General features: G+C 36.9%; 1 protein-coding gene across 5 annotated transcripts in view; it reads right to left on the bottom strand.

Moving 5' to 3' along the window:
* Positions 1-4,212: 4,212 nt before the first annotated feature.
* Positions 4,213-15,556, bottom strand: part of LOC126839372 (cerebellar degeneration-related protein 2) — a 39,192-nt gene continuing 27,848 nt past the window's right edge. For 3 of the 5 annotated variants that reach the window (XM_050574685.1, XM_050574693.1, XM_050574702.1), the window contains exons 2-7: positions 8,341-8,453; positions 7,428-7,576; positions 6,972-7,233; positions 6,808-6,905; positions 6,584-6,737; positions 4,213-5,964 (exon numbers count right to left, since the gene is read on the bottom strand). In XM_050574685.1, the coding sequence (XP_050430642.1) occupies positions 4,693-5,964; positions 6,584-6,737; positions 6,808-6,905; positions 6,972-7,233; positions 7,428-7,576; positions 8,341-8,453 (2,048 nt within the window). In that variant the 3' untranslated portion in view covers positions 4,213-4,692. Of the gene's footprint in view, positions 5,965-6,583; positions 6,738-6,807; positions 6,906-6,971; positions 7,234-7,427; positions 7,905-8,340; positions 8,454-10,287; positions 10,481-11,837; positions 12,069-15,556 lie in introns of those variants that run through there. The other 2 variants (XM_050574677.1, XM_050574667.1) reach the window with 2 other exon arrangements.

Raw genomic sequence — 15,556 nt, 5'->3', positions numbered from 1 at the left:
TTCTTATTGGGTTTATTGTCAATATTTTAATACTTTTTTTTCATGTACACAAGTGTCCCACAGCCTATAATTTTTTTTTAAATTTAACAACTTAAATTTAAAAAAACTCATTCTATTTGAAAATAACACATACTCGCATAATATCTATACATATAAAAAACACACCGTTGGACTTCTAAACGTTTTTTTTTACCAAATTGTCTCAAAAACATTAAAAATGACTATAATTTACAAAGTTATTGTACAGTTTTTTTTTTACAATTACAAACCATTTTCTTCAATTGTATATATGTTAATAATAACGTCGAAAACAAAGAAAGGCTAATTACTTTAATAATAGCTAATTGTAAGTGCTAACAAAATGGTCGTAAATAGACCCTTAGCATTTCCATCAACTCAAGTTCCAATTTCCCATTTTATTCGATTACAATTCTAAAAAAAGTTTTGAACTCCTCGTCGTATTCTGTGTTTTGACGTATCGGCTTTAAGCTGTTATTATTTTCAAAAAATAAAAACTATTTTAGTATGAAAACTAATAATAAGAAAAAGTAGTCGATTCGTTAAAGCACAGACCAGATGATGAGAAATTTTAATTGAGGAATAAATTTGTCTTCAAAATAATTGAGATCGGATAAATGGAACTTGGATTGTTGGAAATAGAAACGTATGTTTTTGTACAAAAACAGAGCCTGTGTGTGTTATAGAGGTTGAAAAAATAAATAAATATAAAAAATATATCTCTTTCCTTTGTGAATATAATGTGTTTATAAATTTTAGCTTGATATTAAGTTTTAGTGAAAAATTGCCTATACAATTGGCCTTAATAAATCAATAATACAAGCGGCACATTTATCACAGTCATCAGGTCCCTTAATTTTCTAGTTTAATAGGTATAATTAATATTATATTTTAATCATTGCTCTTTGGACGTAGTATGTATTAGGGTCTATGCTGAGGACTTTATTAATATAACATTTTACAGGATAAAGATATACATAAAAACCATTGCATGTAATTTCTACATTTTTTTTGTTTTTATAAAAAATTGAATGTATTTTGTTTTATTATTCAAAGAAACAGTCGACAAAAACACTTCTGTGTGCATTTTCACAAATCCTAAACATAATATCTGTTGTGTTGACAAGTGCACACACAAAAACAAAACAAAAAAAACAAAATTTAAGAGCAATAATTGATTATACATTGAAAAGTCTAAAAAGTATTTTGGAAAATGTAGGATGCTATTGAACTTTTAATCCTATTTTAAAAATAATATTTTTAAATTAAACCGTAATAACCATTTTTGATAGTTTTATTTAACAAATACTCTGTTCGAAACTTTTGTAGCTAAAATAATAATTTTATGAAATCTTCTAAAGTAAAATTTTATCACCCTGTTACAATTGATACTTTAGTATAATATTAGTAGCATGATTATTGTTTTCTATATGAATGACTTGAAAATAATTTCCAACAACTATTAACAATAATATTATAATAATATATTTTGTTTTAATGATTATTGTCCCTTGTGGCGATATAAAAAAAACTATTTTTTAGTTTATAAACATAATAATACTAATATGGGTTCAACGGTAAAATACCTAAAATTCCGTGCGCGGTGCGGCTGTTTATAACATGAACAACTGAACAAACATGATACAAAAGGTATTATGTACGTACACGGTACGTGACTTGCCTTTTTATGAATAAATTCGAGCCGCAATAAGATTGTTTCAAAGAAAGTCTTCTATTAGTATTGGAATTTTGTTGCGCAAGTATAGTCGACTTTAACTACAAAAGAAGAGTGCCAGAAAAATGCCACGTTCAAACTTATCATCGTGGTTTGGTCTCGCCTATGCATTACTAATTATTTGCATACTTGCACATGATGTCGAAATGAAATTGATCACATATCATGTAGGTATTTTGGAAACTCGTCAAAATGCTGAGATTGAGAGGGAATATTATGAGGAACAACATTTTATAAACAATTTGGGAGAAGGCTCAATAACAATAACAAAGGATAACGATTATTATATACTACTGCAATGCAGCTATGCTTTATCCGCGTTACAACACTTGCAGCTAATCGAAGAATTCCTGTACGGCTCTGACGACAGATTCAAGTATGTTTCCAACTACGACTACATATTGTTTGATGCCGAAGTCGTTTCAATGTTGGCAACCGTTCATAATTTGCCTTTGCACGAACACTTAAGGGGAATACTATGGACGTTGTGGTTTTACACGGTCAGGGTGCATAGATTATTGGAAGCACCCTCGGAAGGTAGAAAGGTTCAGTTCATGTTCAAAGCTCATCAAGCCATCAAGCGGTCTCTGAGGTTTTTTTTGCATAAGACAAGATTTGAAAACGTGCAACGAAAACTAAAAGACATAGAAACGGAGAAAATCTCAGACGAACACGCCCGGATTGAAGTCTTGTTGGCAAACAAAAAGCGGCTAAACGATCAAATGGCGTTCAACAACCTTTTTGAAGTTCCCACCGCCGGTAAGGAACATATTTCTTTTGAAACCTTAACGAATCTACACAAGTCGAACGAAGTCGGTAGTATCGTTGTGAAATATTATGGCCAAAATTACTGGACTGTCGTGGAAACCAAATTGCGTGAAATGTACGTTAAGGCGATGAGTCTGGACGTTACCCTTAGCTATCAGGTTCTATACCTGTGGCATATTAAAAACAGCATAATGACAATACTCAAAGGAATATTGAATCGATTTGTTAAGAAGTATTTAGATTTCTCAGTGAACCCCAGAGATTCCAGTGACCCGAACAATAGGCCGGACAAAGTCATCATAACAAAGTTAACCGAATATTGCGAGTGTATTGGTAGATCGTCAGAAATGTACGACACTCTAAAAGAGTCCAGAGGCAGTATTTCTTTGAGTGATTTCTACGTTGGCGTCAAGAGGGACATTAAAAAAGAAAAAGATTTTTACCCATTAAGTACCAACATTGAAGACATTTCTGATTTTTATTTTCTACTAAGCAACGAAACTAACATGACTATAATGAAAGAAACAGAAGAGTGGCAAAACATAGACGCTTTTATCGAAAAAGTTAAAACATTATTTTCCGACGTCAGCATGGATGTCATCAAGTCGTTTGATATGTACCCTATTTTGTCCCAATCATTTGAATGTCTGAAAAGAAATGAATACCAATAACACAAAAAGAGTGTAAATCGTTTTAAAGGTATTACATTCATATAGTTGACAAGACAATACCGTTAACCGGTTCAGATTATAACTTTTTATATGATATGTTGTAACTAGTTTGCCATTTTTCCAAGAAAATTGTACTTATTATAAGATATTGATTAATACAGCATTATTTACTACATTTCAAAATTAATATAATTTATGTCAATTGCATTTTAAAATTATGTAGTTATTTATTATTGTATTGATGGTTAATAATCTATTCTACCTTGTTTTCTGTTAATATGTTTTCCTATTCATTATTTTAGATTTCAAATTTACCATGTATTATAAAACATTTTAATAATTAGCAGTTTTTTTTATATTTAATAACCTACCGTTTACATATAATATCTGCCATTAGGCTTTATGCGGACCAGAAATGGCAAATGCAATGGAACACTAAAATGTGTTTGATGCACGATATCATTTTATAAGGAAACCGATATCTTTATCATGTTAGTAAGCTGTATTGACCGGCCAATTTAAATTGAAAGGCAGTGATCGTATATTGATAAAAGCATTGTGCTTAATGACAATAATGTGTTTGAAAATGTACTTTTAGTATTATGATAGATACTAGATCTTATGTCTAGTATTCAGACCTTAAGCTGTAAAACTTCATCTAAAAGAGTGAAATAAATAAAGTCTCCTATTGAAATTTTTTGGGTATCATTCAATCGCATAACTGAACAGGAAATAAGAAATGAACAAATCAAATCAACCTTACCTTTCTCATTAAGGCAAGCAAATGATTATATTATATGCGTACTATCGAATTATTGTTGTATTACTTACAAATCCATTCGGCTGCTTAATCAGTAGGCTAGCTGGCGGTAAAAAAATTAAAAATGCAATTATATAGACCTATTTGTTGTTTCCTTGCCTATGCGTTGGTTCCAAGGCGTACTAAACTGATAGCTAACAAATAGGAAATAGAGTATAAAAAAATCTATTTAAAAAAAAAAAACACAAAACCAATCCAAATATTTTAAAACGATGATGGTTGTATCTTTTTTATTTTTTGTTTATGTACACACACACATAATAGTTCTCATATATTATTAAAGATCATTAAAAACAAAATCAAAACGTTATCAAAATTTCTAAACCTTAAAAAAAATGTAAAATAAACAAAACCCTTTCGATTTGTACACGCGTGACCTTTTTGCAAATTATGAAATATTTTTGTGAAAAAAAAATTAAAAAATAATATGTTAATATTTAAAAAAAAAGTCTTTCCAAACAAAAACTGTCTACGGATACCATGATATTATGTTTTTTTTTTTTTTTTTTTAATCTTGATATAGTGTATTATCAATATTAAACAAAATTACAATAATAATAATAATAATTATGAAAAGGAGAGGAGGATCGGTTTTTGGATGCCATTTCGTTTTAGGAATAAAAAGGATCAAATTCAAAATAACAAAATAATTATTATATAAATATAAATTATTAATCGAATCACATTTTGCTGTTGAAGTACTGCGAATGAGGTCGGCTCATTTTCTTTCTGTCCAGCCTCAGCACTTCGGCGTAGGACTTCTCCAACAGCTTCAGCTTGGCCACTTCTTGCGAGGCGGCGCTGGCGTATGGCGTTGCGGCAGCTTCGCGTTCGGGTGCTACTCGGGCGGGTGACGACGACGGCACGTCGTCCTTGGACGCACACCACGTCGCTCGGTTACCGGAAGCGGACCTCTCCCCACTACCGGCGCGCCTCCCTTGCCTACGGGTCATGTGGTCGGTCCACTTGAACTCCAGCAGATGGCTGATGTCCTTAGACTGTTGTTTGGACGCCGACCGCCGGTGATGGTGGTGACGCTGTTTCTTCTGCTTTGCGGCCGCCAGAGCTAGCTCCTCGATGATGTCGCGCCTGCGAAGCGCCGGTTGTTCGACGGCCGTCTCGGACCGGGTTTCCGACGGTTCCCGTTGGTGCAGCAGCTGTTCCACCTGGTGCGGTTGTTCCTGGTGCTTTTGACGCCGTTCCCGGCGGTGTTCACGAGCGGCGGCCGCCGCTGCCGGCTGTTGTTGTTTCCGTTTGGGTTGTGGCTGTTGTTGTTGTTGTAGTTGTTGGTGATGGCGTTGCGCTTGGGCGACCGCCGACTCGATGGACGAAATCAACGGGTTGGCTTCGCACGCAGGCGTTGCCGGCGGCACTCTTGGCACGCTTTCGTCGACGACGTCGTCGTCGTCATCGTGTTGGACGCCGGACAACAGCGCCGGGTCGTCCTGCAGCAGCGGCAACCTTTCGCCCTCGTCCTTGGCCTCGGCCGCCCGCTTGAGCACGGCGAATATTTCCCGGAACAGCTGTCTGTACTCGGGCGTCTTCCGGAAGCGGCTTTCGATCGGGCTGGCGTCGTCGTAGATGCTGAACCGGCAGTCGTCGCCGTCCGAAATTGTGCACAGGAACGAGCCCGTGAAGAACGTCTCGGTCTGCGTGCCCTTGTTGCTGGTCTCGTCTGAGAAACCGGACGAGGACGTCGTCTCCGTTTCCGAGTACACGTGCTGCTTGCCGGCGGCCGGCGGGTCAGCGGCGGCGTCGTCCTCACTGTCCGTCGCGTTGCCGTTGAACGACGAGAACTGGCCGGACATCTGCAGTTCCTCGTGCAAAGAAATGCCCTGGTCTCTGCTGCCGTTGAACGCGTTGTGTTTCTGTTGGATCTTCAGCAAAGCTTCGTACTTGTCCACCAGAACCCGGTACGGGTTGTCCGCCGAATAGTTTTCTCCCAACGTCTCCTGCAAAACACAATTAACCAGATTAAACGACAGAAACGAGCGTTGCTAAAAATTCAGCCATTTGAGTTAATAAGCTTGATTGCCGTCACTGAGTAATCTGTGATCAAATATTTTTTGTGCGTTTACAAACTGTACATCAAGAGCGAGTAAACCCCCATATTTATTAAGAAGTGAGGTGTAGGCAATTTTTTGCTAAATCTTAATTCAAAGGTTTGGATATGTAATGTGTTAGGACTCTGGGTGACCTACCCCATTTGGTCAAAAGAAGATATACAAACTTTGTCGCAATGGCTTATCGCCAGTTAGTTCAATGTATCTATCTTACGATACGGGTCAGGCTGTCCTTATGTATAATATATTGGTTTTTTTCGGGTTATTGGACGCCTAAGCGATTACGGTATGTCTACTATTGGGCGACTTGCCAACAACTGAATCAGAGGATTCCCCCATAGTGTTTGTTGTTGTTGTTATTACTAGCTAGGTGACTCATCAGCAGTGCAGATGAACTAATTTTTCCGACACCTAATACCGATTTTTATGCGTTATTATGGTTCAGGGCTTTCGGGAGTCGACGTCTACTTTCTCCCCCCCCCCCCCCCAACGACGACTTTAAACTTACTTGTAATTGTTGCAAGACTTCGTTTTTGTGGGTCTCCACGTACGATCCTATGGCACTTATGTCGTCGGTGTCGTCGTCGTCGTCGTACACTGAGTACTCGTCCAACAGATTGGCGTCGGCGCTGCGTTGACACCGCCTGCATAGATTTCCTTGCCTGCAAGTAACCAATGGTCGGTCGTTAAGAATAGGTCGACGACCACGTTCCCCCCCCCCCTTCCACGTACCTGATCTCTTCCAAGTAAACGATTTGATCCTGAAGGACTTTGAGCTCTTCGTCCTTCTGTTGCATCGCGCTGACTCTTTCCTCCAAGTTGGTGTTTTCCTAAAAACCAAACGGCCTGATGGTAAGGATCGGTAAACATTTCTCCCCGAAAACCCCCCCGCATACCTGTATTAGCATGGATACGTTTTGTTCGAGTTCAGTGACTTTGCGCTGTTCCTTGGCCCTCTGACTCTTGGCGTGCTCCAGCTGCGTGGTGAGCTTGGCCAAGTCATCCTGATGATTGTCGTCGATGAGATCAGCCGAGGAAGACCCGCCGGCACTGCTTTCGCTGACCAGACTGTCGTCCTTTTTCGAATGACCCATGTCGTCGACCAGATGCTGCAGATCCTCGCAACGGCTCTCCAAGCTCTCGATGGTCTCGTACAGACTACAACAATGCATGTGAGCGTGTTAAAGACATTCACGGATTGAATTATGAGTTTGAGATCATTTTCGGATCTATTCGTGTTATCATTATAGTTAGCTGACGTTCGTCGCCACAGTGACTATGTCTCTGACGATGGACTTTGAACCGTCTGCTAACTAATGACAACACGGGTGGATGCCAAAATGAAGCCTTACCTCTTTATGTGTTTCTTGTCCGTCAAATTCTCCTGGACCAGCCTTTGGTTGTTGCGCTCCAAGTCCTGGATGCTGATCTCCAGCTGCTCGTAGATGCGCAATCTGGAGTCGTTCACTTCTCTCAGGGCGGCCGTCTGCTTGGTCAGGTACTGCCAACAAAACAAACAGTCGGTCACCACCAGTTCGTACAGGTCGACGCCCACGGCTTGTTCGTTGGCCTTTTGGAAGTTTGGCCATTCCGACAGACTATTACAGCTGTTCATGGTGGATGATATAGTGGTGCAAACTACACTACACGAAGGGTATACTGCGACTGTGGCCCGCCGACCTCTAGCCGAAAGGTCTCTGGCTGAGCACCGCGTGTGCATACCGCCATAGCGGTATCCCTTTGGAACGTGGCCAGCGGAATCAATGTGTGTGTGTGTCTATTATAAAAGTAATGCCTACTCCCGCCGGCAACGCGAACGCATACACGAGTACACGCCGATGACGAAAAGCGTTAATATTATAACTACTATTATGGAACACCACACACAACGGGATTTATGTCGTTAGAGAAGAGTCTCCGAAAAAGTGGAACGACGGTCTATAATATAGACTCTATATTATATATTGTATAGGTTAACGACGTTGGTATTGTGAATGCAGAACAGGCGCAGATTTCTAAAAAAACGACCGAATTTGTTTTATAATATTTTTCTAAAACAAACGGTACGGTAACGATACGTGCAACGTAGCCGGCATATGAACTCTAAGAGATTATTGTCGGGTAGAATTTCGTTTTTTTTTTTTGTTGTTTCTAAGTAGACGTGTATTACACATACACTTTGTTTGTACATGTGCGTGCAGACGACGTGTTCGGCTTATGGCAACTACGAAAATAGTAATAATATAATAATAATAATAATCTTACCTCGATCTCTTGGTTGCGGTCGTCGACGAGGTTTTGCTGTTGCCTCAGGCTGGTCTCCAACTCTTTGTTTCTCTCCAACAAAGTTTTTCCCAGCTCCGCGGCCAATTGCAAATCTGCAACAACCATAACGATATGCAAGATATTAAATGAATCGGGCAAGTGAGTGGGCAATACTGGCAACGGTACGTAGCCGTTTTATAATGATTTTTTATTGGATTAACATTAAAAAAATGATTCAGCAAACGATCCGTTCGTGTCTTAACCGTATTGAGTCTGAACGTGATCAAGTCATACACATAAACTATCTGTGTGTTCCTTAAAGACGGTAGAAATCGGATAGAGCTTTTTTGTGATTTAAATGGGTTTTGCCTGAAGCACACGTGTTTTGCGGTGTCCGAACCATATATATATATATATATACACACATTAAACACATATAGGGGACGTTACATAAACCGCACACGTCTAATAGTCGTTAAAGAAAGCCATCTGGAAACATCTGGTACAGTTGTTATTAATCGGTTAGCGGATAATATGGTTCGTATACTTATATTAAATATATCGCAACACGATCGACGGCATTTGTGTCTAGAAGTAATAAAATAAACGCCGTTCGTTCATAGCGAAGTACCACCATTGTCGGATTTGGTTAGAACAATGATTCGCATGTAAAAGTTAAATCACATTCGACTTTAACACAATCAGTTAACTCATGACCGTACTCAGACTTAACCCCATAACTTATTTAGTAAATATTGTAAATTTCAAGAGCAATCTTTTTTTTAAGTATAATTTTTATGGAAACTATTGCATATTTCATAAGTCTGGTCTTCAAATGTTTATTATGAAGCCGCGACGCAACCACGTCAAGTAACAACCGTGATGATATAATTATTGTAATTTGTAAGAACAAAAATCATAACCCGACGAATTTTAATATCATCCACTAATTATCGCAATACCACAACAAACTATTAATACTTTTAAGTTTCGAAACCAAGGCCACCCGGACCTCAATTCGGATTACCATTGGTGAAGGACTTCGTTGTGTGACCGTTCTTATTTTACACACCCATCAGGTATTTGGCAACAGACACCGAATGTTTCACTCTATCTCTTTATGTGTACTCTTTTCTAGACGTGTGATCTATCGAATGCCAATAGTGTTGAAAAAAAATATTCTGCAAACGGTTAAAAACAGAATGGACTGCGATGAGCTCGAACTCCGCCGGTACGGTTCATTGTCTAAATTAAAATACACATCAAACTCACTCGTTTTATCTACAAAATATAAACGCTTATTTTGTAAAAAAAATATATTATTGTACTCAGCAATTATCCGTAAAAAAAAATGAAGAATTTTTTTTTTAGTCGGCTGGCTATAGCTGTTTTTGCACTCACAAATTTGTGTACAGAATACCTAAAGAGACATTCGCGCGAACGTGGTAATCACATACCGTGAGTGTAGTATTTCCCACGGTATAATAATAGTAATAATATGTACCTAGCCGGTTTACTAATAACCCGGTAGTATGCACAATTATTTTAACGCGATATGGGTTAAACGGTTAGGTTGTCCTTTTTTTCTCTCTTAATTCAACCTCATTTGTTCCTGATCGAGAGCTTCTTGTTTTTAAACGGGAATTTCCCAAAAACAAATGAATTGGCTCCTTTATTTGACATAATAATTGTAATGCTGATGAAAAAGCTCAGCAAAAGTACGGCCTAAATTTAGTACACTATCAATATATAGTCATTTCATTCCTTTCTATCGACTCATTGATAGTAAAAATCAGCTAGGCTGACCGAACACCCGACACATTTTACAATTGAAACAGATCAATTATCAAGAACCTAAGAATCTAGACGGGTGACAGTATAATATATCTTCATCCCACTGTTTTTTGCGGCATTTGAGTTTAAAAAAATATACATAAATCAAAATACCTTGTGGCCCTCTAAGGCATTCCAGTTCGATAGTGTAATCCCAGCAGTCCAGCGAGGCCAATTCCGACGAGTGGCCGGCGTTGTGATGTCTGTCCATATCGTCTATCGGGCGACGGTATTTTATATAGTAGTATATCGTTTTTTAAAAAATCATTTCTCGGCTGGACCTCGTGCCAACGCCCCACAGCAAGTCCTAATGGGACACAAACGTTTAAGGGTATGCGCTAAACAGAGACCAAGAAGGTCGAAGGAGTGTACCTAATAATGTTAATAACAAAATATGACCGTTTCAATAGAGCACCACCGTCGGGGTTGAGATTGTGTACCTACTTGTGATATTGAGTTTCCAACGAGCCCACACAGACACGTCATTGTTCGGGCCGGGGACAGGAGAAAAATAAGAAGAATAACAACAGGCCCAAGGACCTTCTTCGGACGTGTTTTATTATTGCCCGAGCACAACTATAATAGTAATAATTATATTATTGTCGTGTCCGCCGTGAAAAGAATGTCGTCTCGGGGGAAAGAAATCGTTTTCGAAAACAAAAATACATCAACGGCCTTGACTTACACAAGCGGAAGAAGAAAATTAACCTTATCTCAATGTACACGATTTCGGGTTAGGGCAGAGGATATTTTTTTTAACTTCTCATAAAGCAACTACTCGGATCGTTGTGGAAAGGACAGGCGGTGCGTGTGATCGGACATGGACCGAGAATATTACATCCCAAACGGCTTTCCTACGTCTAGTATAATATATTTAGCTCCTAACATAACTGTTTGTGCATAAAATAATATTTTATGTTATGATATGTTGTGGAGAGACGCCACACGATGAGTTCGAACGACAAATCAAGACGATGACGAGCAAAAAATATATATAAAAATTATACATTATATTTTATAATAGGCGTCCGTTGTTTTTAATTAATTTTAAAAAACGTGTCTTCCAATCTCGGATTAAAGTAATTTTAATTTAAAGTGAAAACCGCCCGTTTCAAAGTGCATATATTTTATAATATATATGGCCATATTGTATGGGTCTCTCCGTCATACATACAATAATGTAATATTTCTTCTATTTATTATTATATTAAGTGTATAATATAGAAAGCTTGAGAGTGTCGGCAAAATTGTGTGGATCCCCGTTAGTCCCCCAGGGGCTGAGAGTTAAGCGCACGTGCCTAGGAGCAATCTTGTAGAAAAAAATACTTAAAAACTTCTCTTCAAACGAGTCAAGCATCAGGTATCGAATGTATAAAATACAATATTTCCTACGTTGGCAGATTTTTTGTAACAATTGAATGTATAACCAGTAAACTGTTAACCGAATTTTGTTCCAACACACAGCCATAACAGCTGACCTGTTTTGCCTATAGAGCTATAGAGTTTGCAAATTTAGGTTGCACTTAAAAACCAGTATCATAAAATGTCATTGGATAATGTAATGAAATTAGTTTTTTTTTTTAAATTTAAATCATGTTTTCTGTACAAGATTGCGGCTAGATTGCTCGTCAAACGTGTCTATTTCATAAACGGCGGTGACTTACGATTTTTTTTTACCAAGATTTGGATACTTTGACTGAGGCAAGAATCCAATAAAAAACTAAAAAAATCCGAAAACCGAAAATAGATTTTAAAATTCAAGACTGTCGCGACAACACCAGCTGTTTGACGCGGGCGCGCGCGCTTTTTTACATGTCACACGACACACTGACGCGGTTGGAACGCGTGACAGACGACGCGGCCGAACGGGACAACGACGGGAACGCACTGCGGCCGCGGCGCGGCGCGTCACACGGCACAGGTGCGCGGGATCCAAAAAACGGCCTGTGACTGCGGCGACGGTAAACCGGTTGTTGTACCCCACACGCCGCGTATGGGAATTCCTTCGGACGCATTCCGCACGGTGCGCGGCTGCGGCGGCGGCATAATATTATAGCGCTCTGCACGTGACACGCCGCTCCCCATAACTGCAATCGTGTAATAGTTATGCACATACACGCATGTGTCCCGCCCACGCACACAATAGCACGGCAGAGCCCATTAATTAACACAATACTACCAATATGTGATCATAACAAGTCTAGGTGAAAATTTCCAGAGGAATACTCAAGTATATTTTTAAAAAATAAGTAAAATAAGGTTCCAAATTAAAAGGACGTCATATCCCTTATTTATTAAAGAGTTGGTAAGGATTTTTTGCAAAACCTTAATTTAAATTATGTGTTTTGTGATGCTTTTGATTAGTTGAGTAATAAATACTCTTTTTTTTGGTAGCCATTTTTTTTCGGACTATCACAGCATCCTTCTCTGCGTTTTAAACAATTTTTTTCATTTAAGCACGTTTATGTAAAACCGAAAAGATACCTTTTAAAGGCATTTTAGAATTAATTAATATAGGAAACATGATTTCGGAGGGAACCTCTTATGCCATTTTACACTATTTACATAGGTCAGTATGATGAATGTAAAAATACATTTTTTTTAAACTGTTGTAACTTTCTTCTGATTGATATTTTCAAAAACCTAAATAAGGTTGCTGCGGAAATCTCCTCCTCTATCGTTTATATTATAGGTTGTTTTATCTCTAAAAAATCGTTTCGAAAGGTACTTTAATCGGTTTCATGTAAACATGTTTTTACCATTGAAAATCATCGATGAAACGTCCTCTTAAGGTCATTGTAAGCAGTCAGTTTTGCGTTTTAATATTCACATTTTTTTAATTTTATTCCAAAAAAATGTTGGAATTTTTTTTTTAATGAAAATATGGTTCTAGCATAACTCAGTAAAGGTGCCAACAAATTCTGATCTTAGTACAGGACTGAAATTCGACGGGCCAAAGTGTCACAATTTTGTCAAAGCGAAAGCATATTTTTACCATCGAGATAGCTTTCACTCATAAAAAAAAATAACTTGAAGCTTGACATGGTCTAAATTTATTTAGACCACTTTTTTTATTAAATACCTATTGCCTAAAAAAATATTCTTAAAAAAACCGACAGTTTTCAGTACCCTTAATACATAAATTAATAGCAATAATATTATACAAAGTCAAAATATTAATTTGAAAAATATTTTATATTGTCACCATGCTAATTTGTAAATCGTGTAAAGCTATTATATAAATTAAGGCACGAAATAACGACAAAAAAATATATTTTAACCTGATACATTCTTTATATTACTGTTACCTAGGTAACATTAACAAAATGTAGAATATTATCATCCATAATATAATTAATGCATACTCCATATTGTACATTTACCTAACACACAAGTATTTATAATAAAATATGAAAATGTTAATATTTTCACATTATATTGATTAACTTACGACATTTAATCAGACATGAGATTTTGTTTACAATTTTAATTTGTTAATTAAATCATTTTAGACATTTTTGTACTTAAATTTTGATATTTTATCTATAAATAATGGGTTTTATATCAAACGATTATAAATAGTTTTCCATGTTCAAGTAAAAAAAAAAAAAATGTTACTTCACACTTTACAGGGTATCTTTAATAAAATAAAGTACACCATGTTTTAAATTTGATTTAAACAAATTGTAACATACTTAAAATACTTAACAAAACCAATTATTCTTGGTCTAACTTATCCTCACTTGGTTGTACTCGTGCTGTCGAAACTAGTACTCGTTCAAACGTTTGAACAAGTCAAAAAAAAATACCTGTTGTGGTTCAGAGACTGCAGAGATGAAAGTTGTAAAATTGTTGTAATAATATTATGTATGGTTAAATATCAGATCTAGACGACTTAAGTCGTGTTCATGTCAACAAAAAAATCTAGTACAGCAAAAAAACTACCTAAAAAAAAAGTAAAAAATTATCCATGAACCAATTAAGATGTTTTCGACAGAGTTTCAATCAATATTACAATTAATGTTGATCGGATTGAGTTTGTTACCCAATTACCTATACATAATTTCTTTGAAATTTGTTTCATAAGATTATCTATCGGCTACTCTATTACAGGCAAACAATATGGTGTTTGTGTTAAATTGAAAAAATACAAATTAATTAACATGTAATCAATTGATAGTGTTCGAGATGCAAACCGAAGAGTCGATAATTATATTCTGCGATTCCAATAACTTAAGTATCGTCTTGGTCTCTCAACGGGTCACGGTCGCCGACCTCAAGTACACATAATATGCATTACACCAAAACACAGTGCAGAGAAGGTTCTGAACAGATACAACCGGTACGATTGGTGTGTGTATATATAATATTTTTATGCTTTTGTAATCGTTTAACGGTTTTATGATGTCGTCCGTAAATTGAATATTCTATACAAGTTTCTACCTAACCGGCTTTACAGTTTGCCAGCTAAGAAACGTCCAAAGTCTTGAGAAAGTTCAAAATACAAACAAAAAACGTACAATAAGTCATTCCAATCGCTTTTGATTTTTCAAACTTACCTGAAAATACCCTGTAAAATAACATTTTTTTTTTTTAAACTAGAACAAGAAAACCCGTTTTTAAACGTTTAGTGTAATAACGATTTTATTTGAAAACCGAATAACTCTGTAGTGTTGGTTTGGTCTAAAGACCAGACTTCTTACCTAGATGGAAATTTAAAAATTTTACACATTTTTCTACGTGAAATTATATAACAGCATTGCCAAGTGACGTCGACGGTTCACAGGAAAACACGCCGCAACAATATAGTGCAAAACATAATTTATATTCAAAAACATTGTAACGCCGACCTTAAACCGCTGAACGTCGTTGTAAAATATATGTATAAACAATTTTTTTTTTTTACATTTCTACGTCTTAGAACTACCGTGTACGACTTACTACTAAACACGTTACAAAGGTCATCGTTAAGTATTCAAAACTCAACCAGACGCGTCGAAAACCTGACACAACAAAGGCGTGCTGTTGTTCGAACATTAACGGACCTTAATGTTGTTGACATAGCATAAAACATAATGTAAAATCAATATTGAAATGAATAGAATTTTTAAAAATCAACCCAAGCACAGTCCGAACCACGTGCAGTGAAAATCAGTGCAGAAATAATTAGCATAGTTGGGTCAAAGCAGTTATTAAATCTGAAAATGTTTCACCACAATCAAACGCTTCGATGCGAGTAGTAACAGTCTGACACAGTCTGAACCGGCACAATAAGAAATCACTAAAGTGATATTCAGTACACACATACAGATTCGCGTTAAAGAGTTTTCTTGGGTGTGCTTTTGCTTTGTCAGACTAAATTACTGTATTCTCACTACTTACA

Source organism: Adelges cooleyi, unplaced genomic scaffold (genome assembly GCF_023614345.1).
Source record: "Adelges cooleyi isolate 19-005CV unplaced genomic scaffold, UGA_ACOO_1.1 ACOO_flye_CR_arks_rails_tigmint_CR_PRNA_108, whole genome shotgun sequence".
Lineage (NCBI taxonomy): Eukaryota > Metazoa > Arthropoda > Insecta > Hemiptera > Adelgidae > Adelges > Adelges cooleyi.
This window is presented reverse-complemented; position numbering and strand designations above follow the sequence as displayed.